At 41.8% G+C, this 24,442-nt stretch overlaps 1 protein-coding gene across 1 annotated transcript in view; it reads right to left on the bottom strand.

Annotated features, from left to right (window-relative positions):
• Window positions 1-730: 730 nt before the first annotated feature.
• DNAJC5 (DnaJ heat shock protein family (Hsp40) member C5) overlaps window positions 731-24,442 on the bottom strand; it is a 33,513-nt gene continuing 9,801 nt past the window's right edge. The window contains exons 2-6 of the mRNA XM_076352353.1: window positions 16,506-16,573; window positions 11,336-11,472; window positions 8,708-8,921; window positions 6,859-7,030; window positions 731-6,096 (exon numbers count right to left, since the gene is read on the bottom strand). Of these exons, the coding sequence (XP_076208468.1) occupies window positions 5,993-6,096; window positions 6,859-7,030; window positions 8,708-8,921; window positions 11,336-11,442 (597 nt within the window). The 5' untranslated portion in view covers window positions 11,443-11,472; window positions 16,506-16,573 and the 3' untranslated portion in view covers window positions 731-5,992. The remainder of the gene's footprint in view (window positions 6,097-6,858; window positions 7,031-8,707; window positions 8,922-11,335; window positions 11,473-16,505; window positions 16,574-24,442) is intronic.

Below are 24,442 nucleotides of genomic sequence, written 5' to 3'. Positions count from 1 at the left end.
TCCCACTTGTACCACCCATTTATCTATACAACAGGATCCTTCCACCGTTCCCTTCACCGGTCGTTTAACCTGACAGATCTTGTTCGGGCTTTTCCCGCAGCTGAAAGGAGAAAGCACAATTCTGGGCACACGAAACTCACACCTTCCGCTTCTCTGGCTGAGAGTTCGCAGCAGTACTTTGAGCCAAATTTCACGGTTTTACCACCAAAGAAAAAACAGCAGCAAGCACGAGGTGCACACCTGTTGTATAAATATATACATATGTGCATATATACATACATACACACACGTGGTGTTGCAATCCAAAGCCTACAGCGCGGGTTTGGACCTTGCTCCGTGAGCTCACCGAGTCCCGCTTTGGAGAGTACAACGCGGTGAAAACTAGTATAAGGAAAAAACCCAAATCGACGCGTTCCGTTACGCCTCTAGCGATGAGCGCAGCCGCCACACTTGGCACACCCCACGTACCAGCCTGCACGAGTCCGAGTCATTCCAGAGACGGCCCCTTGCCCTCCTCGCTACCGCTGGGTTTCCCTTCCTTCCTCCGAAGGAAAGCTGGAGCCGGCGAAGCCCAGCTCCGGCCGGAGGGGCCGGGGACAAGGGGCAGCTCGCAGAATTCAAGTAGGTCGTTAAATTTTTGGAAGGGTACGACAAGCAACCGCTCACAGACTGCAAGAGTACACCCACACGGCTGGCTGTGGGGGAAAGGGAGCAGAGAAGACAACAGCACTGGAGCATGAATGGCCATTTTATATAAGAGCTTCCTCTATACATATACATATATATATATAAAAACCACCAGAAATTCCCAGCATCTATCCTTTTAACAACAAAATCAACTGTGCATGTAACGTTGGCATTTGATTTCCAAATGAAGGTTTGTCTTCCAGATTCACGGCATTCGGCTTGTGCAAATGTCAAAGACAGACAGCTTCCCTCACGCGGTTTCTTCTTGTAAAGAAAGCACCTTCTTGGAAGGAAACGGGAATTTCAGTCTTGCCGAGTCCCAGCTAGCACGTCAGCCTCCCAGCGCAGGACGTGGAGCAGACCACAGTTCTTGCAGGACTTGGAACACCGACAAAGTTCCTGCCACCTCGTTAGCTATCAGTTACATTTCTTTCCAGATATTTTAAGCAGTTGTTGGTGTAATGACACACTACAAACTAGATGATTTCCACTATGATAAAGAGAAGCGGCATCAAATAATTAAGCATGTTAAGTTTATACCGACCTTACACTATAAACACTTGTACTGGGGGGGTTAGGTTTCAGTGCTCTAAGATTAATGTGTATTTAAACAGCATCCAGAATTATTAACACGAGGTGGGGGCTGCGAAAGCCTCCCTGACCACCTTGCAAGAGTCTCCTGTTAAACATGACGCCGATACCCAGTTGCATCGGGTAGGAAAAGCCTGCAGCACAAACGCATTTCCTCAACCGTCTGGAAACGTCAAGAACACCGAAGGGCACCGGCCAGACGAAGGGCACAAACCAGCTGAGAAAAGCGGGTTCCTCTCTCAAGGAGCGCATACGGTACAAACGCTCTGATATAACCCCCCCCCAAAGCACGCCGGTGTCCCTCTACGCCACACCACGCAACCGCTTTATAGACGGGACGGGAATATCTCCTCAGTCCGGCTCCCGCCCTGGTTACACCTGCGGCGTTTACAGCCTGACGCGAAGGGTTTTGAAAACTGTACTCCCCCGACTACGGCACTGCCGCAGGACTCGGTCTTTCTCAGTACCGTGCTCGAGCCTTCCCCCGCAGCAGGCGTTTCTGTTCAGACGGCAGCCTGCGCTCACCCAAACCTCGAAGAGCATCACGTTTTAAGAACACTATGAGCACTAATATCTAAAGCAGTTTAAAAATATTACAAATCTAAAAATAAGACTAAAAAGGTAACATGGCTCTAAAACATCACTGCATGGAATCAGCAGAAATCTACACCCTATCAGACGCCGCTGAGGTTTACATAAACAAATTTATATACAGATAAATATTTAAGAATTTCCTACAAACGTCATTAACAAAATGAAACTGGCATTTAACGGGTGCAATGCCCCTTCATTCACTTCAAGTGAAGCATTGTACTACAGTGCGTTGGGGATTTCCCCGTCCCCACCGCAGGTCCAGCACCAGCTCCTTCTCCAGCAGCTCTGCCGCGGCCGGGAGGGATGGTACCTGAGCACTCTCTGCAGCGAGGCGGCAGCTCTCCCTACTCACCCTAAGCTACGAACGGCTCTCCACGCGACACAACTCAGGAATGGAGTCAGCGGTCCTTAGCACCAGCCAGCCGAAGCTCTCCGGGATCAGATTCTCCCCGATAACTCCTCCTCGTCGGGAGGAGCTACAAGTACTAAGAAAATTGGTGCCGAAGAGGTTCGATGAGCTAGATGGAGGCGGGCGGACAACTGAAACGGAGGTCTCAGGCAACTTGTAAAAAAAAATGATGTAACTTTTAAGAAACAACCCCCCCCCCCCCCAAAAAAAAAAAAAACAACCCCAAAGCTCAAGTTTTAATTCTGGCAACACGCTGAACAGAGATCAACAGTGCTCAGGTTTAATTTTGGAAGGAAACATTCTGCATGTAAGCCAGGTAACGGGGCTGCAGCGCCTGCAACACCACGCCACCGGCGTTCTGGCGGGGACACTGCAGCTCCACCCGCCCAAGCTCAGAACTGCCGAGTGATCTTCTGCACCGGATTTTTAACCATTATTTCCAATACAACTTTGCATTTACTAGGATTCAGCTTGGCCATTTTGAAGTGCAACTCATGTCAGAGCCCGGGATACTCTTGTACCTTACCTACAAGAGCAGAAAAGAAGCGGGCATTAACCTACTTATCTTCTGATTACACGAGTTTTGTTTTAAAGAAGCAATGTTTAAATAGCTTGCTTATATAGTTCAAGAAGAACCACGTTAATACACAATAATCTTAAATTCAGAGATTATAGAGTGACATGGGCAAACTTAAAACGGTTTCAAAAAACCATGAATATTCACCTAAAAACGTGTTTTGCCGTCATTCCCCGTAACTGGGATCTCAGAGTAGTTTCCCTTGGAGCATCTAACATCATACGGACCAATTTGCTATTCACACACCACCCCCAGACACAGCTGAAAGGAAAGCAGTCTCTCTCTCAGACCCATGCCTTGCTAAGCGAAGAGCTAAACCAGCAAATTCCTCCCGGATGCCATCTTTTCCCAAGCAGTGCAAAACACGGGTAACGGTCTCGCCTCTAATCCTCATTTGCTGCCCGCGTTTCGGTTCCGACGCCAGGAGCCTGCAGAGCGACTCCAGGTGCATCACACACCTCCCCGGAGCCCCAACCTCCCGCCAGCCGTTCCAGTTCGGTGGAAGTAGCCCAGAGGGGTTAAGAAATAGAGTATTATTCCCAATTAACACCCACAACCAGCCCCCAACGTCGGGGGTCGCAGCTGCTCCGCGCTGGAGCAACAACCGGCTTTGTGTTACCCGTCTCGATGAACACGGGGACACGGAGTGTGACAAACCACAGTACAAGGGAAACAGCCTTTTCCTCATTCTACCGAGTCACTCTGATCGACTGTGCTCATTTACAAAGCCAAAAAACCCCCTAACACTATTTTTCTTTTTTTTTTTTTTTTACCAAGAACATAATTTGCACAGATAAGGGCAATTTTAACCAGTGAGTTTTTAGGGGACAAAGCCTGCAGATATTCAAGCATATTCCAGCGTGCAATTCAACATCAAGAACAGGCTTCAGGCAAAATCTGCAAGGATAGCCAATGTGACATTATTTTCTTAAGCCTAAAAATCGCTTTTCATTCCAAGGGGTCAAACAAAGACTTTAATTAAATATGGACCCCAAGCCAAATCACACACGACTGTCCTCAAGGCCACCCAAGAGAGTTTTCCAGACAGAAAAAGTTGAAAGTATCCTCCAGCAAACCACCAAGTTCCAGGTCTAAAGGGACTATCGACGAGGAAGAAATGACTTAACAAGCGTGCTGCTGAAATCTAGCCAGTGAATTAGAAGTGACATTTCTTTTTGAATTTTTGGGACCCGACGTGGTATCACAAGCATGCTGATTTGCAACAAGCTCACATGCAGGCAACAAACATGTGCTCGTACCAACAGCTACAGGGAAGTCTGATTTTGCAAGCGACCCTCACTTAGCATTGAGACCGTGTTAAGAACATTTTCTCCTACCCAGCATGTTTAACACGGTTTCACGTCAGGTTTTACGTGCTCCATCATTTTCAGCTCATGCAAAGATAGCATGAAAATATATTCAGAACGACTCTCCGGCAGCAGAGTCCCCTTCATTTTCTGACGGTTTTCTTACAGACCGACAGCGCTTTACCCCCTTCAAAAGTAACACCTGGATCTTGTAGGAGAGCAGCACGAGAGACCTTCAAAGCAAACACCGGGAGGAAGGCTGTAAATAGCCTCTCAACGGAAATAGGTGAAAAAGGAAAAGGGGAGATGGGGGGTACAAAGGACAGTCGAGGCGCTGTGATATAAAACCATAAACATCAACATTAAGGAGGCTGTAATCAACCGCTAAAAGTGCCGAGTGTAGGTTCTCTGGTCGCTGTTCTGGATCCTGACTCCGTCCCATCTAAAGCAAGATTATTAACAACAAAATACACCAGCAATTCAGCAGCTGCCTAAAATGCTTTTTTAACAGTTAAATCGCAATAAACCACAGTTTCTAGAGCAGTATTCAAACATGATTTCGTTTCAAAATAGTACAGGAAACCTTTCAACGGTTTCCCCATAGTTGTTCTGAGGAAGAGAAAGACACTGGTGTAAACAAGTCTAAATGCAAGACAATGTGCAAATTATACAATATAAACACAAAGGTGTTGTGTTCTTAAAAAGCCACTTAAGTACCCACAAAGATGTTCATGAGAAAATTAAAGGGCTAGTGTATCATAAAAGCTTTAAAAAACAGACACGTAATACCCCATTTGTCTATTAGAATCTCAAATTATTAGAACAGATTTTTAAAAACCAATTTTTTTTTTAAAGATTTATGCTGTTGCCTACGGTCTGCGTTTTACTCACTTGCTCAGTGAAAACCAATTGACCAGTTTCACTTTAAGATTCTCATGCATTCAAAAAAAGCTGCACTATTTGGTCTTTAGCATTTCAGGAAAAAGACTGAACTCAAACCAAAACAGAACTGCGCTTGAAGTTAAAATCCCACCGCCACCACCACATCAGCCCATTCACAGTTGGTTTTGTGACAAACTACAGTTTGCGGTTACACTGTCACTGAAGATCGCCTTACACATAAAGAGCTGTTCATCAATTTACTGTTCAAAGATTGGAAACTCTCCCTTCTTATTTTTCAAGGTAGAATTTATTTAAGCTGAAAACCAGCATTAAAGAGAATTCCAGCTCTGCAGGACTGGCGTTTTTTGGTTCTTGGCTTTGTAAACTTGCTTAGATAACAACGCAGGAATAGAAGGAGGAATAGAAGAATTGGTTTGTTGCACTCAAGTGAAAATCGTGAACTTTTAAAGGTCTTCGACAGCTCGGCTGTATGGAAGAATGGTGGCTTCTGTGAAACTTTTTCTTTTTAAATCTCATTTTTAGGCGAGTACCACTGCTTAAAATGCAGAATGTCTCCATCACACTTATATTGTGACAACTCAATACATTACACCACAGACATTTAACATAACTCCATACATGCTATTAAAAAAAAAAAAGAAACAAAAAAAGGGAAAAAAAAAAAAGGAAACAAATAAGACCGTAGCTAAACTGCTTTAAATACCGCATGCTACAGCACTTCACGTATCATCAAGATACGACACTGAAAGGTGACAAAAGGCTGAAGGGATTACAAAATATTTTCGGCAGGTTGGAAAGCTGCCTTCTTACTGTGGCAGAATTATCCCCCCTCCCCATTCTCTACTTCTAATGTTCATGATTCTAGTGCTGAGTTGGCCATGTATTTTTTTTTTTTATCCATTCTAATTACAGTGTTTCCTTAACTTAATTAAATCCATCAGTGTGGTAGCTGGGGTGAGAGTCAGCTGTGAGCTGGGTCGTCTCTGTGGCTGATGCTGGCTGTATCACAATAGGTGCGTCTGAGGCCTCTGAAAAGCGAGACAAAAGGCTTAGCACACCAAGGGAAAAAAACCAACATGGTAAGTTTTGGTAAGTGTAAGTTAAATCTCCCTACAACACTTTGATAACACAATTTTACACTCCTCAAAGGGCATGATGTTAATTTACTGTTTTTCAGTCTGCACACGATACCATTCAACTCAAGTCTACATGTGGAACATTTATTGTATTTCCTTCTTCGTGTAAGAGCAGCTGATCCTCACCCACCATTCAGCAACGCCCATTAAAAACATGGTCAGAGCACACACAAGGCTCTACAATTTTTTAAATGATCTGTTTAATTCTACAGAAATAGCGTTGTATCTTCATAAGCAGTATTAGATATAGCTACTAGGGTAGCAGTCCCGTTTCCTTTACGCCCGACGCAGTTAACAAAACTGCCTTGACACCCCCCATCCTTTGGGGTAAAAGAGCCCCTTTCTGGAATCACACGTGTCTGGCTGCTAACGTTACTCCAGCGACGTGGGAAGGAAGCTCAATGATGGTGACCTACTGCTCTGAAGCTGACCCCAAGTTCAATGAAGACCCTCTGGGAGTTTTCAGCAACTCGATCTCCGGTGTTAGCGTCACCCACGTATCTCTTGTGCCACAAGTATTCCCTCACCATGATCTACAGTCCGAGATCTGTGCTGATCTCTACAAAGCAAGCGCTGCTCCTTGACCAGCACACGGAGCGCTCGGTCAGAGCCTGATGCCATGGTCATTCTAGAAATCTCAGTGTTTTTACCTACCCCTTTCATCTGACTGCAACTGTGCCTCCAAGTCCTCTGGAGAGACGTAGTATTCCTGCTCTTCACCTTCAGGAGGTTTAGGTTTACACTTCCCACAGCAACAATTACAGCAGCAGCACAGACAGCAACAGCAATAGCAGCCTGTGATGAGCCCACAGAACACAAACAAGGCCTGCAGAGGACAGAAGACGAAGAAATATTCACCACCTGTGCCTACCGTGCATGTCCACTGAGTTTGAGAGACTCAGATAAGGAAACCAGAGACCAAAAATACAGCGATGTAGAACTTACTAGCTTTATTTTTTTTTTGTACTTCATCACCAAGAGATATTTAAAAATATGTGCAAGACTGGCTACTGCTATGAACATTTTACACCGAGGTGAATACTGCCAACCAGGTTTACTTAAACCTAAATTGTAGGAACTTCTTCAAGTGGACTTGCTACATCTGCAAGAAGACACAGGTCTAAGAAGCGTATCTGTATTAAAATCCAGAGGTACAGATTGTAGCTTGCATAAATAACCCTGGAAAAGATTCAGGCTAGCTAGCTGACGTACAGGTCGCGATGTACCTACAGCAGGGACGTGGACCTACCCCAGGCTGTAGGCACGGCTGCAGAGCTCACCACACTGAAGTTTGGGGTCCTGAGGTTTGACGCTACTAATACGCGAGCAGGGCAACTCGGAGCTAGCCAAGTCTGCCAGGCGCTTATCGCAGCGACAATGGGCAAAACAAATTTTCACATAGGTCACTGTGTAATTGTTTGAAAAAATAATTTTAAAAATAGCAAACCAGCATGGTGATATTCCCATTCTCTTACTGCAGGGGAATCAAGAGATGGAGGCAATTGCTGGCAAAGGGCAGAAAAACGAACCTATGAAATGAAATGCCAAGACTAGGAAAAGGTTTTAATCAGTCATAAAGCACTGTGAACAACGCCACGTCACTCAATAAGTAAGTCGGTGCAGTTATGGTTTCGTACTTCAGTTTCGCAGTCACGCTGCCTTTTACTTATTACTTCCTAGGCAAGCAGACTGCAGTCACATGAACTCCGAAACGCAAAAACCTGGACAGTTTCAGTGTGAGAAATGTGTAATGTGCAACGTATAGGGTTTTTTGCACTTTTGAGTAAATGTGGTGATTTTAAAATGTATTACTTAAAAAGAGGGAAGCATATTACGCTTAAAAATAATTCCAGTCCAGTAAAATATAGTAATTCCTTGGTACTGGCAGAAGACTCCTAGAAGGCATCTATACAAGAATTGTTACATCTACTGCACGCCTGCAATACTTTCAAGCAGCTTTTTGCATACATTTGTGAGGAAACATGAGCTTGCAGTGTAATTTTGGTACACTGGTGATACTCTTTCTGCTGCACAAGAAACAAGGATGGGCAAGTGAAGAAATAACCTGGAGCCTCTCAAATCAGAGAAGAGCTGAAGAAGTGACATTTGTGCAGGGAAGCCTCTGAGTAAGTTTGTAAGCATACTTCTAAACAGGATCTCCTCTGTGAGCTCAAGTTCACAGTCAGGACTCGTTTTGCAAAATCATTTAGCAGATATTACCAAAAAGAATACCCCCCCAAACTCCTCATCACTTCTAAATCCCACTAGAAGGCTCCAAGCTTCTCTTAGTAATGTAAGTCTCGCTTATTAGGCCCGTATCACTGAAAGATAATAAAAAAAATACTTCTGAACTAGATATTGCAATACAGTAAGAGAAGGTTAATAACCAGGTGTCAAAAATTCAGCAATTTCCAAGAGTAAAAACAAACACAATTATCAAATGGAGCTCTTTAAGAGTTTTAAACGCCAATCCAGAATAACTTCTCTTTGCACTTTTGTTTACCTTTGCCCACCAGCTGGATAGCACGAAGTATGTGTTCACATTTTCTTCACCAAACTGTTCTGCTACATACAGACCCAGAGAACCATACTTATCATAAATGTTTCGCTTTGTGGCATCGGTCAATATTGCGTGTGCATTATTGATCTCTTTAAATTTTTCTGCTGCCTCTGGATTATCAGGGTTTTTATCAGGATGATATTTCAATGCAAGTTTCCTGCAGAAAGGAAAAAAGAGATTGTTAGAGATTAAAAACTGGGATTTGGGTTCCTGGTTTTTGATTTTTTTTTTTTTTAAATTCCGTAGCTTGTCACTCAAGGGAGACTTTCAAGTTCCAGTGGGAACTGTGATTCAACTTCCCTGATGATTCTTCCTCAGATGATAACAAAAGGCTACAGCACTGTCTGGCTTAGTTCACAGGATTGACTTCAGACTGCTAGATTTGGCCCTCAGAAATCCAACGGGAAAAAAGAGAGGCATTGAAGAAAAGTAGTACTCTTTTTTACCCCTCAGCTCTATAATTTCCACCAGTTAAGTTTTGCTCCTGCTAAAGCACAGACCAAGCTAACAGAAAAAAGACACACCACAAGTCTAAGACATAGTACCAAAGAAAAAATAAAAGCAAGCTGCCACAGCTAATCTGCAGTGTCTGAACACACAAATAGAATAGACCATCACTTGTGGTTAATTCACCAATTCCTGTGCAGGAACAAAGCACTTCTTAGTTCAAGGCTTGCTAGAATAGAAAAAGCTTCAGAGTTTCAAGATATCAGGAAAACACAACGTACCTCCCCTAATCATGCTAGATCTATTACAACTAAATGACAGCAGTTTACAGTCCCCAGAGATCTCTAAATATAACACAAAAAAAATTAGATTAAGCACCGATAAATTTGCTAGTTCTGACACGGCCCAGGCTATTTATAGAAATCAGTAGAAATAACTGGCCAAACACCTCCTTATAGACAGAAGAAATGCCGTTTTGCCATTTGAGCCATTCGTGCTCCCAAGTAGAAAAATAATACAGAACTGTATGCTAACAGTTCTCCTCCACCAAAAAAGGTACTTGTCCTGCTACAGAAAATTACCAAAGTCCCGTATTTGAGAAATACACTAGAAGCCTGCAGATGTTTACACGACAACTTTGCAGTGAGGAAATATTTAGACAAACAGAAAATAAGGATTTGTGCCAGCACACATTTGGACATGTGTGCAAGTATATCACAGCGTTCAAACAGTAAGTTGAGCGTGCGCTTGCAATACTCAAGCTGTAAATGATGCTGCTCAGGTAAGTAACGTCTAGGGTTGCCGCTAATGCCGTAGCCTCAGTGAGGACTGAAATAATCACAGTTTTTATAATTAGAGGGAAGTTATATAAACCTGGAAAGGCCTTAGCTACTATCAGGCCGCAATAGATAAATATTTTTCATTTCTCATTTCCTACACGTACACAAACCCCATAGCCCACAGGCCAGCAAAGGATGTTCAAATGGAATGAAAACAAGAGGTGTCAGTCGTCCTTTTGTAAAGGAGCAGCAGAGGAAACAAGATTAGAGGAAGGTTCAGGTAAGTATGAAGCAGCTACATTTCACCCTAGGATCTATTTGGGTCGTTCCTCCAAAGGAAAAACTGTTGCAGTTTTTCCCCCAAGAAGGTAAAATTACTTTCCAGTTGCTAAGGCTTGAAGATCACCGATTCAAACTTCCCGCTTCAAGGTTTTAGGAAGACACAGCTAATTTTTGAGAATCTGGGGACCCAGTTTATTCATAGACTTCACCATGTAGTTGCCATCAGTATTAAAATGTAATTTTGAAAGGGAAAAATTTTGGTAAATGTTAAAGACTGAAAGAAAACAACTTCGAAAAAGAGTATCCTCAAGTAAAGATTACTACTGACCCCTAGTGTAATGTTGAATACATTGCCACTTGTCACAGTCGTACAAGACATAGCTCATGCTTAAGGTAAAGAAGCAATTGCATATATGCAGATTTTGTGGGAGCATGGGAAGGGAGGAGGTTACAGGACTTTTTTTTTTTGTTTTATTTGGTCAATGTGAAGCCATTTCATGCATTTAACTCTTTAAGAAAAGAGATAAAGTAAAAAAATCCTCTTTTAAAATAGTAACTCCACATAGAATAAGAAATTTTGAATGGATTTTTAGAAAAAAGTAATTGTTGATACTCAGTTTTCATCCTTATTTGCATCTTTAATCTATACCTCACTGTGCCAGAATTGGAAATGATGGACACAAGGGCAATACTGCACATGTGTGGTCTCTGTAAGCCAGACACAAGGCTACGTAACATGAAGACTTTAACTCCGATCACACCGTCTTAAAACTCTGTTCAACTTTATCTAAAGACCTTTCAGAATGATACTGCGTATTTGAGAATTTAACTTACTCGAGATGAGATGTAAAAATTTAACAGCACTTATATACAAAGCCTAGGCATGTTTTCACACCAATTTTTGCAAGAATCAACCATGTTTTCACCTGGTTTTCTTACATGTTTTTCTTGCAAAAGGTTTAAATAAACCAGCTGGAGCCTATACATAAATACACCATCTGTTGAACACTTATTTAAAGCTATTTGTGCTATTGGGCAACACGCGTAGAACTTGAACCTTTACCTGTATGACTTTTTGATATCATCTGAAGTGGCGTTCTTGTCCAACCCCAGCACGTGGTATAACGATTCTCCAGAGGTAGAGAGCGAACGTTGCCTCTGGTCTGCCATCTTGAACTAACCTGAAGAGAGAACCGGCCCCTGCCAAAAAAGAGATCAAGAAACGCTTAAACGAAGAAGAACACAGACCTCATTAACAACATCAGCCTTGAAACCAGAGTATCCACGTGAAAATTCATCTTTTTAAGGTTTAAATGTGCTTTGAAAAGAAAAGGCTCTTAACATACATGTAAGTTAAAAAGTTACAAGACTCAGTGAATTATCAATGAAAACAACTATTACATTTTCAGCACAACACCAGGCACCCTAGAACCACTACTGTATATACTCAGCTCTTCTTTCCAAAAACCCAAAATCAGCAGCTGAGGTATAGCTATAGGTATGTACTACATGCACATCCCTAAAGCTACTTCATCTGCTTTCTTAGTCTTAATATTAAGATAATTTATTTGTGATAATACCTATAAAAACAACTTGACAACAGACAGGTTGCTATTATGTTGAGGCTGCCTTTTTGCACCACACTTGCATAGGGGTAAGTTATTTCATTTGCATTTTCAATTGCAGACATTCTGTTACACTAAAAAAAAAACCAAAACCCAAACCTCCACGCACCTCCCAAAACCCCAGCCTCCCACCCTACCACTGACACCAGGTCGAGCAGAATCCTTTAGACAAAATCCAGTTTGACGAGGCCTGTGCATCCCGCTATGAAAGAGGGAATGCCTGCTCACTTACAGAGGAGGAGACCTCCCCTCTCGTAATTTAAAGTCGCGGATCAAACATTTAACATGTATTCTAGTTACAATCATGCTACTTGAACGTGAATTAACCTCCTGCTCCAAATTCAAGTGTGAAAGACCCCAGAGATCTCCCCTGTGCCACGCCACGGACAGATACGGTTATGTCCTCCAACATCCTGAGGAGATTAGCATTTGCCATTCTTTAGCTGCAGAACTGCAGCAAGGATGAGCATCGAAGAGAAGACTATTGGCTATTTTTGGATTATGTCATTACAGTTAGCCTACACCAGATTATGTAGTCTTTGAAAAAGATATTTAAAGCACCAGACTTTTCTAATTTAACCCTTTATCTTATATAACAAAGTTGTTAACGTCAGCTTTTAAAAGGCTACCTGAAAGAAATACTCTCAGACGTCGCATCTTGCACTGCCCGGTTCTTGCTGTGACCTCATAGCGCTGATACGCTTCACAAAAATCACCGTTCTGTTTGTACCAACACATGGCTATCGTCATGCCTGTGCACGTGTGACTAGGTGGCAAGGACGGCGATATAGACGTTACAACTTTCTTGTTCATCTCAGAGCCTGCTGTTAACTACTCTTCTGCATTTGGCCTCTCCAACTTTAGATTAGTTTAACACCGGGCACTACGTCCCGTTTCTTTGACTGGGGTACACCAGCTACACTAGCAAACTCTCATCTAATTTCCTTCATGTCATCACTGCCAGCTCTGGTAAGTTTAATTAAAGGCTACCTAATAAGGAAGCTATAAATTAATAATAATAATAAAAAGTCTAAACCCTGGTGCTTTGGCTAAGCATTCAAAATACACCCCAGATCTGGAAGGTGAGTATGTGGGTAGGGAGAGAAAACCTTTTCTTTTCTTTTGAAGAATACTGTTCAGCTACCAAAAGGTTTCTGCGTGAGAGGAAAATTATCGAGTGCTGCAAGACACACTACAACCGATTCATGTATTTGGGCACAATCTGATTCAGTGGGGGGGGGGGGGGGGGGAAATTCAGGGAAGAAATCCCACATCCAGGAATACACCAGGCACGGCCCTCCGCGACAGCCTTTTCCCACCCGCAGCTATGGGTCAACCCGGCCGCAGCCTCCCAGCCCCCTCCACCCAAGCGGTCCCACTGCTGAGGTCAAAGGCTGACGATCCTGGCGTCTATCTGGTAATCTAGCTAATCGCACAGGCCCGCTCCGACCGCTGCCCTGGCTCCCCCGCGCAGCTTCTCCCGCTCTCCGACCATGACCACCACCGCTTCCCCGCAGCCTCCCTCGGACACCCTCCTGCAGCTCCGTCACGCCGGTCACCCGTTAGCAGCATCCAGCCAAGGGGAGTGTGTCTAACACCGCTGCTCTTTGCCAGGGACCTGCGGGGTTAATCTGAAGTCAGGGGTGGGGAAAGCATCCTGATTTGAGATTGTACATGTTAATTTAGCTCTTCCAAAGGTATTGCTTCAAACTGGAGCTCCGAGGGCATTATGAACACTTGTGTTGTTTCAAGTCTGTAGCTCTATTTAGGCATAACAAGCTTCCTCTAAAATCAATCCAACGTGCCCTTGGTGCACAGATGCTGCAGATCACAGGTATACACTATGCTCTGCTTAATAAAACCTCCACTGTTAAATTAGGGCCAATTTGTTTAACAAAAAAAGAATTCAGTTTGATCCAGGCAATGTCTATCAGTCTGCAGGCTGCCTGTCAAGAATAAAGACAGGCACAGGAATAAAATTCCACGCTGCTGCAATCTTTAATCGCTTCAATCTGCACAGTTCAGGGTGTCTGGAGTTCGGTGTAATGGGGTGTCTGATTTTCAAAACTGGTATGAAATGGACACGTTGGCCTTGGCAGAAGAGTGGAGGACAAGGTGGTAATGGGAATTCATCTGGGAAGCTTGTTATTTAAGGGAACAGAAGAGTATTATTACTAGGAACGCAACCTTTGGCTTTTCAAATATGAAACAGACAATGAAGGTGCGAGTTATTTAAGTTCAGAGTACTTCATAAACCAGGATATTATCTATCCTACTGTTTTTGCAAGTGGCTCTAATTCACAGTACTGAAAGCTGCTCTGTATTTGTAAAAAGTGTATTCAGCAGCAACAAGCCATCTGCTCATTATTCTAACCAAGCAGGATGCCCTGAAGAGGTTTCTCTCAGAAAGCTCTGAGGAAAGGTAATCCCCTGGATTAAACAGCAGTTTTTAACCATCTGTGTACCAGAATATCCTGCGTAAGTCAGCTTTACCAGAAAATGCAACTGTTTTCAGCACGACCAGGTAAGTACAATTGGTACCACCTTGCTGAAAAGGCTTAGATTAAACCTGGTAGGTTATACATGGAAGCCAGCCTTAACATTTTAAACACGTCAATGGTAAATTGAACCTTAGAAAGACCAATTTTCTTTTTAGCTTCCCAAAAGAATCCAATCAAGTTTCATGAAACTGGTGATATCTTAGTTTCTACCAGGTCTGTTGACCCTTTTATAAGTTGTATTTAACTCATTAAAATGGCAAACTATTATTACAGCCAAGAAAAATGAGTAGTTCCCTGCCAGTTTAGGGAATTAAACACTCACAGAAGATCCCAATGAATGCCAGCACCAAAAAGGGCGACAGCCGATCCGGTGGCCAGAAGCGGGGAGGGAGGACTCAAGCTTCACCTGACCCCGCCGCAAGATGCCGCAAAGAATTTAACTGGAAGGGGGCAGCGAGGGGGGATCAACTTTTCCCAAAAAATGTGCTTAGCTGTGTGGCAGGAGGGAGGGTGGAGGTTACTGACACCGCTCACACGTAACAACGCTGCATCCCAGCTGTCAGATCCCCGCTAGAAAGAACCGCCTTGCGCCCGTAAAGGGATGACGCATTAAGTATTTATTCATGAACAAACCTCTGGAAACTGTGAAGTACCAAGTTGCCTAAAATATCACTTCTCACATTTCCAATTAATTCTGTACATTTTCCCATGTAAGTCACAAAGGCACAGCCGCTCGCTTGAATTTCCTCACTGGAGGAAAGACTGCTTTTGAAAGGAGTTGCGGTGGTTCGGCTCCACTGATAAAAATCAGAAGGGGCAGAGGAAACCAAACAACGTTAACTATAAAAATACTACTACAGCAGGACATTGGGGTACAATCTTCACCAGAATTTTAATTTTCTTAATACCCGTATATTTGTAAGTTTAAGTCACTAAAAAAGAAAAATTTAAAAAAAAAAAAAAATCACACCATGAATGCACGCGTCAATGCACAGACCTTTAAATACGTGCTGTTCACAACAATTTTAGTGAAGTGTCTACCTTCAATGGAGGGAATCTGGCTGTCAGCAGCTGTTCCAAAAAGTGAAATCCTGCTGTAACACACAAAATCCACCACCTCCTGACATGGTAAATGACACTTACCCACTAGACATAGGATAATGGAAGGTCGTTAACTTTAATGGATACTCTCTATCCAAATTTGGTTTGGTTGAAACCAGAAGAACAAAATAGCTTCCCAGCCTTTCCATACGTCACCAGTAACACAGAGAATAGAGAAAGCTCCAAAAGGGACAAATAAGAAACAACAGGAATGAGAAAGACAAACTCAAAGCCGTGCTGGAAGTGCTGGACAGGAGAAGAGGAGGTAGGCTGCTGTCCTCGCACAGCCCACCACCACCGAGGCACCAACCCTGCAAGTGTCTTTAATACAAACTATCTGTGACGCTGTCAAGCCCTCTGCAATTACAGTTTTAAGAGCATATCAGCAGATGATTAAAGAGTCTAGCTTGGAAATGATGTTTTGCCAGCTCTTACAAAAATTATGTCTAGTCGATGCTTTATTATACAACTTTAGGAAGCACTAGAGTATTTTAGGAAAGATTTGTATTCCACAAAGCATTTCTGGTTACTGACCGTGGTAAAATGTAATGTCAGTTAAATTTAAGATTACCAGCTTTTCAAAGATTTCCAGTGCAGAAAGTTAACTACAGCTGTTAATCTTAAACTAAATTATTCTATCTGAACCAGTATTTACTAGTAAAAGTCTAAATAAAACCACCAAGCCAGAAAACACATTAGTAAATATTGACTTATCACAAAAACGAAATAGCACCACTGGCCTCCGCATCCTGTCCATCTGTCTCAGATTCATTTAGAGTCGTCCTCGCAATCTGGTATTTTTCAAGGGTGGAAAAAAAAAATCATTTTTAAAAGGGAGAGGAGAGAAACATATACAAGATTGTATTATCAAGAAAAATACGAGGTGTTTTAAGCTTGGCTTCGTGAGGTATTAGAGATTTCTATAAGAAACTTTGAACTTTGTTTCCTTGGCATTATTTTGCATTTAAATGAGTAGCTACAAGAAATCAAAAAATACAGTACTTACCTGGTGTCTAGTTCGGATATTCTAAGGCAAGTGGTAACAGCCTCCACACACCTCTAAAACTGAATCTCCTAAAGACAAAACAAAAGCAAATCAATTGTTCACTAACTCTTATGTTGAGGGCTCACTGCAGAATTATCATCACATTATTTATTATAACACTCCTTCATAACATGCTAAAGACAAGATGGAAGTGAAATAACAAAAATGTAACCTTCTATACTTATACAGAATTTTCACCTAAAGCAGGTAAGTATTGAAGCCACCGGGAATGTGGAGGCACGCTACAGCCTGGATGCATTTAATAGGCACACATCTTCCTACGACGCGGTCAGCTGGCATCAGAGAATACATTTTAAAGGCTGCATTTAAGTATTTTCATTATGCTTTCACTCAAATGCCACCTTGATGCGAAAGTCCAGAATAAAACACAGGTGTTTTTACCGTCCAAAATATTTTATACTACAGTAAAATCTCCACAATGTAAATACTTATCCTTAGAACTAATTACTGTCAAAGTAAGTTACAAATATTTTAAAGTATAGATTCAAGGGCTCTATGCTTTTATCCGTAGCTTCAGCCTCTTTTCCCAAACCTTTTACCATGTGAAAGGCACACGCTTGTCTAAAATAAAGACACCAGTCGCACAGAGACTCTAATAAGCATTATCCGTTCAAGACTTTGGACTTTTTCAGCTTAGGCATTTGTGAAATATCTGTACTGAAAACAAGAGAAGTGTGTTTTTCAAGTCCTGATAATCTGTAATGTTGTTAGAGAGAGACTGCTAAAGAAGCTTAGCTAATACAGCGGACTACAGGCTCCGGCACACGAGCAGCGGGCGCACAGCCTGTTCTGCCACCCTGCAAGGGAGCAGCCAAGCACAGGCACCGGGCAAGGCGAACCACAGCAGAGCAAGACTCCGCAACAGCCCAGAGAGGTTTAGCGGTGTTCAGATGCCAGATGCCTCCATGAGAAAGAAACGTAATTTTTTTTTTTTTTTTTTAACATTTCAATAGAAAAACAGTATTGTCTGTACAGCACCTTTCTTCACAAGTTATGAAAGCACTGCCACTAAGATGAAGGAGACGTGCAAGCGCATGGAGAAGCTGAGTGTCACTATGCCATTTCTAATGCCGCTCTACCTGGCATCAAAATTGGTTCACGTGCTTAAACTGTAGAGCAACACCAGCGCATTTTGCCAGGACAAATTTCCATCAAGAAAACCACAGTTTTATCCCATTCACGTTCCCTCGTCCTGAAGCAGATTACCCGAAGAAGAAACAAGTCTCACTTCAGCGTACAAGGAGGAAGAGAACCTGAGACGATCCGGCAACACAACCCCCTTCTTTCAGCAGCAAGGCAAAGTTAGACAGATCGCTCCAGATCACCGACCACACGAAAATAAGAGAATGAACGGGCAAGAGGAGCCTAGGAAATGCTAGATGATGCTATGGAGAAATTGAGGGAACAATCGCTGCAACAGGCTAAAATATCTTTCCGATTAAGCAGGTACAGGATACTTCTAACCCATGTCATTAATCACAAAGTCACTTATGCATTAGATTATCGAACAGTAAACTTCGTGAGTGGGACTTCGGAGCAGCTTTTACCCGGCAAGTCATCGCTTAACCATCATCCAAACCCTTTCAACAGTTTCCAAAGAACAAGCTGCGAATGCACTTGAGAAATAAACTCCCCGTTCAATTAAAAAGTACGCTGTTCACAAACTTGAAGGCTTTGGTTTGGCAAACAAGAGATGTTGGGAATACACCCGGTAACTGCTGGCATTACTGACCACAGAATTTGTTTTATGCAATCTGTAAGAAGCTGCTTGATCTTAGCAGCACATCCATAAATGAGTAAGAATGAACCAACCAACAACTAAATAATCAGCTCACTGTTGATGGATCTATTTAGTTCATTTGACAGACACCGTCAAAGGACTTTCCCTGAAAAACAAAAGGCAGGGAGGGCACAAGCTACAGGCAGGACTTAAAACTTTCACACTCGGGCGGAGCGTGTGCAGTATTAAAGGGTGGACTACCCCCCAGATGAAAAATGTCCTATTTTGTGAACCTATAAAAGCTGCCAGGTTCCCTGCCCACCGCTTCCTTCATTACAAAGTAATCAAGAACGGAACATTTTTGAAGTGATCTTTAAAAAGCTGCGGATGGTTAACGGGGTCGGCAACCAGAATTACGGCCCAGGCTCTTCGGACACCGGGGACTAGAACGGACTTGTTCAGATGGACGAGTCCACCAGTTTTGCCTGTGGTCACTGTAAATCTCCTCTTCCAATCCCTAGCTAGCAGATGCACAGTAATTCCCCCCCCCCCCCCAAATAAGCTCTGCCTTCATAGCTAGATGAAGACCATCTTTAAATTTACCACTAATTCTGTTTCAGACAGCAACCTAAGCTTCAGAAATGTTGGCAGTCAAACCGAAAAACAACTACAGTCTGCTCAATTTATGGATGCACACAGCTGGAAATCTGTGAGTGAAACAGGAGAAGAAAGCAAAGTCCAAAGGCACTTTGGAGATTTGATTATACTTGCCTTTGACAAAATGAGCTATTCTGACAAAGTCGGCATTTGGCATATAATGAAGTAAATGAAAATACAGTGATGTGTGGATAGAAGCTTCAAGTAGTTCAAATACAAGATTCCAGCCCAGGCCTCGTCAAAACTCCATCAGAAGAGAAGTCTTTATTTTTTATAGCACACATACACAATATCTAGCTATGTGCAGAACTCAGAATATACAGAAAAGTAACTTTTTTTTATCTTAATATGGATGCAAGCAGCAAGATTTTCTTCAGTCTCTCAGTAATGCCAATAAAAAGTTTCATTAACAGCAGAAAGCCTGATTTACAGCTGGAAATAACTGAACAAGACCAAAATAAATGCCAAAGGAAACTACTTCTTATAAAAATCAAAGTGCACGAGAAATCCCTGCCAGCTATTTTGCATCACCTCTTCCTCACCGCATCCTCCCGTGCGCGCTCCCTGCCAGCACGGCGGCCCTCCCCAGCACGCCTTTCTGGGGTTTTGCTCGCTTTCTGTTCTGTTGCAACTGGCAATTCCCATGTAGTGACTCGGGAATGTTTTGATCTGCCCATCCAATCTCATTATTCAGCAGGCCAGATCCACTGACCCAGAGCTCTACGTAATACCCTGCTTGTGGTTACTCGTACATATCTGCCCTCCTTATTACGTGATCTTCACAATGCAAACAAAAGGAGAGAAAATGAAAGGACAGATGCCAGAAAAGAAACGGAAACGTTCAAAAATCAAGATTAATGGATGTTACCCAGTTTCAAGACACACAAAAACTCAAAGAAAAAAAAAAAGTCTGGGGAAGGGAATAAGCAATTGTTGAAGAGGCAGAGAATACGTACGTAAGTATGAAAAGAATGATGAAGATAGCGAAAGCAAGCAAAGCTACACGAATGCAAACTAAATTCAGCAACACATTAAAGTTTTGTAGCACGGATGAAGAAATGCGCTTAGGAAGTTTGCCTGTTCTTTCAACCATTTTGCTCATACACCAAAACCAGCTCTTCTAGCCTCGTTTGTCCTGCAAATTTTAATCCAATTTATCTAATATTATATTTTCCCCACATACTGTGACCATAAATAGCACTCAGCACCTTTTCTTCCTCTAACCAAGAGATATATACTACTTTTTCCTTACAGAAATCAGACACATTCTCAGATCTATTCTTTTTGATATAAAGCATATCTGTTTCTTCTGTCTACCCTAACCTCCTCTGACAGATGCAGGAGAACCAGTTTTATTTAACAGTTCTGTTCACAGAACTGTCGTCATCCTGCTCCGTATGCTGTTAACAAAAAGAGAGAAGTATCTTTAGGATACCTTGCTTCATCTCCATCATGTACGTGAGCTATATCACAGTTATCAAGTATTTAAAGAATTAATGCTGCAATTAAGGCAAATTAAATAAATTAATTAAAAAAAAAAAATCAATAGACAGAACAGAAACTCCCAAGTCTTTATTTTCACGTCCTTACTTGCTCACATCACTTGCAAAATGAATCAGTATTGGAAAAACGATGTGGAAAGGCTGAAGGTAAAGCAAACTGGCTAAGAAGTGCACTCAGAAGGCTACTACTATTTTAAAGTACTCTTCATGAACATTCCTCTAGCTGTCTTGAAATAGTGATTTTTAACCTATTAATTGAAGCACTAACATTTACTATTTCACTGAACCATCCAAGACTTGAGTGTTTTGGTGTTGCTTATATTTTTTACATCACAGCACAAAAGCCTTTTAGCTAAATTTTGCTATTCAGTTTGTAGCCTTTCACTAAAGGTCCCGTGAGAAATCTCCTATCCATAAAAACGTTCTGGTTTAACATATAAATCCTGATGTAAAGCTAACCTAGTATCCAGGGAATTAATCTCAAATGTATGCATCTTTCTCCCACAAAAAAGAATCTTATTATGGCCAAATTCATTTGCCTTTGGAACAGAAGACGGGTCTCCAACAGAGAGACTAAAAATCTTCATTAATTTTGCTTAAATGAGAGTTTAAAAAAAAAAAAAAACAAAAGAAACCAAACCAAAATGCACAGAGCTTTTAGATAAATTAAATCTGGGACAACACAACTTCTCTGTTAAATTCAAGTAAAATCCATGATTAATGACTCAAAGAGATGTTACACTGAAACTTGTGACAAACAACTACAGTGATACAAGCGTTGTTCCTCTAATAAGCTCAGCAGATTAAAATTTAGCCATTTAAGTCTGATTGACCAACCTGTTATAAAGACTTGTGACCTTGTACCCTATACGAGAGGAAGATTCAAACCGACTAAAGAAGGTTTTCCATATTAGGGGGGAAAAAATGTGAAGTATTAGATTCACATTTTCTATCATCTCTCCTCAACTAGAAGAATTACTCTTTCAAACCCTGGGGTTTTTAGTGGATTCCCTACTCAGGATTTCATTGCTCCTATTTAATCCTTCAGCAAAATTAAATTACGGTTTATGGCATTACAATAGTTTATATGGCAGAGTGCAAGGGTCACAAACTGTATACGACTATACAAAAAACTACATCTGCTTACTCAGCTATTTAAAAATTTATGAAAAAACAGTAGTTCTGTTTGCTTGCCTCATTATTAATTGTTTCTCTGTATAAATCTATGCAGCGTTTGAATTGCTGTAACTACTCATAGCTTGAAAGTTCACTAGAACAAATCAGAAAAACCACAACGTTCACTACTGTGGGTAGAGTAATACTGATGTCATTTATTTCTTCCAAAGAAGAAATATCTTACACTTCTTCAAAAGCACCAATACAGAGGTACAGCTCCATTTGTGCTAGGTGAGGTGAATAAACTACATCAATTTAAAAAAAAAAAAAAAAAAATCATATTGCTAATGACTATACCAATATAGTCAAAGCATTAAACCTTTAAAATATAGAGAAAGTCTTGGAACAAACAGATGGGTTTACTCACATAAAAATGGGATTTATACTATTATGTCACACCTGTAGGTAAGACAACTAAAGGCTTTTAAACAGCAACGAAAGAAAAAAAGTGTCTGTTCACTCATGTGACAAAAGGTTCAGCAATTGGATCACTTGTCCAAATGTGATCGCCGACCTCTGGACAGCCGGCTCCAAACGCTGCGCCACTTTCCGTAGGGCAGGGTGAGTTTTCTGTTGCCTGAAGCAGTAACTGTGCAACAAACATACAGGGATCAACTTTACCGACAGCTTCAGGAGACAACGCCGGTCTAAGCAGCACCTTTCTACAGCACAGGCAGCTTTTGCCTGGTCAAAAAGGAGGAACAAAGTGGGTTACAGAGTACATCTAAAAAAGCCATATAAGCAGCCTGAGAGGCAAAAGAAATGACACAGTGATCTCCCCAGACATGGACGTGTCTTTCAAATCACAAGTTGGTCGGCAAAGGGAAAGAAAAAGAGATTTATCAGAAATTAATCTGGAAGGGCAGGGCAGGGGAAGGTTTGCCTCTGTACTCATCTACAGTAGCAGGAGATGGAGGGGAAAAAAAAAAAAAAAAAGAGAGTTCCTATGGTTTTCCTTCTTTTGCTATCAATTGTGGGGGCAGATAAAAAGGTAAATAAGGGGTTTCCCCCCCTCAAAATTTAAATAATGTACAAGTATGGTTTTACAAATTGCAAAATGCAGATCAAAATTATTTCACAACTAATTTATTATTGGAATTTCTCTGTTGTCAAATAAACACTTTTGGCAGTTTCAATAAGGAACAGTTTTTGTTAATGACTTTTAAATGAATAGTTTATTTTTATGGGTAAAAAAGCAAAAACGAGGACCAGGTTGTATGGACAGCAGAAGGTAATTCATGTATCTTCAACCCGATCTAAAATGATCAAGTCTGGTGTTTCCCTTTGAGAAAAACTACCTCAACTGTTTTCAGGTTATTAATCTCTGCCATTTGGTTCGTTAATAGTTATCTCTTCCCCCACCAAGCACACAAATCTTCCTCTCAAAAAGTTATGAATAAAAAAGCCAAACAAGCAGAACTGAACAGCAGAATTTATAAAGGCAAGTTTCCAGAAACAACCACCCTCCAAGCCACCTAGCTCAGGAAAAGAAAAGCTAAAACTCCTTTCTATGACCACCAGGAATCCATGTAATTGTCTCTAACGTCAGAGCCTTTCTTTCTGTTTCACAGGGTAATTAGTTTCTAGCAATCTGCAAGATTTTACTCTAAAAATTAAGCTTATTTCTTTACTAATGCAGGCAGAAAAGAAACTTCCCCCCCCCCCGATTTACTTTTACCTTATGTATCTGACCAGGTCCTCCCAGCCTAAGAAGATGCGTAATTATTCAAGCAACACTTGTATCCGCTCAGTTAAGTTGTGAAGGCTTTATTTCCAAAGATCTTTTTCTTTTGCGAAGTTTAAAAATTAAGCATATCTAAAAATCCTTTCTTCTCCTAATTGCTCAACTGTATTTCCCCAGTTTTTGTGGAGAGTGGGGAGGAGACTTCACTATTTCATTATTTCACTTCCTCACAGAAACTGCCAGAGAAAAGAACATTTTAATTTCCTCCCGTAAAAAACAGAAAAACACAGGCTTCTAACATACATTCAAAGACTTCTTTATTAGATAAAAAAACAAAGACAAAAACAGCACAACGGATTTGTCTTCTTTTTAGATGAGACGGAATACTAATAAAAAACAAAACAAAACCAAACCACAAAAACAAAACCAAACCACCACTCATTTTCCTTTCCTAATTGCAAGGCTGCATCCAACACCGCAAGCTTCAGCCAGAAAAGCCAGCAGAGCAGTCAAAGACGAGAAGAGCTGTACTGGCGATCAACCGCCGTGCTAGTGGTCGTGCCTAGTAAGGACATCCGTACGCCAGTAAACGTGAGCTTTAATAGCAACCTGTTCTACTCAAGAGATACACGCTGACATAACTTTGACGCAGATCTGGCAATCGAGCGATTTGCCGGTACAGCTTCACGTTAAGGCACTCCAAGCCATGACAACAGCTCAGGAATCCAGGTCAGCGGAGCTGCAGCACCTTCAGGTGACGGGTCCTTGGCATAAAGGCACCGATTATCACCATTCCCCGTTAGTCAAACATCACAAACACAATAGGAAGTCGCTCCCGCGGTCCCGCAGCTGAGAAAAATATGCCAGGACAGAGCAATTGGCAGTGTGAAAGATGTTTAAGGTTGAAAGTAACATTTTCGACAACGTTCAAAAACACCCTCAAAGCCACTGCTTTCAAAAAAACTACAGATTAAAATTATGATCACACCAATAACATTTTTTAAATTGCATGTTCTCTTCCACCCTAGATCACCAGAGTCTGCACGAACTGAAGTGCTGTGAGCAAGCTGCAGTACCGACACGAGTACTGCGTGCCACCAAACTGCACTATCCAGTTAAGCCTCAAAAAAAACCCAAA

The sequence above is a fragment of the Aptenodytes patagonicus genome, chromosome 14 (genome assembly GCF_965638725.1).
Source record: "Aptenodytes patagonicus chromosome 14, bAptPat1.pri.cur, whole genome shotgun sequence".
Classification (NCBI taxonomy): domain Eukaryota; kingdom Metazoa; phylum Chordata; class Aves; order Sphenisciformes; family Spheniscidae; genus Aptenodytes; species Aptenodytes patagonicus.
Note: the sequence above shows the minus strand (reverse complement) of the source record. Positions and strands in the feature narration are given on the sequence as shown.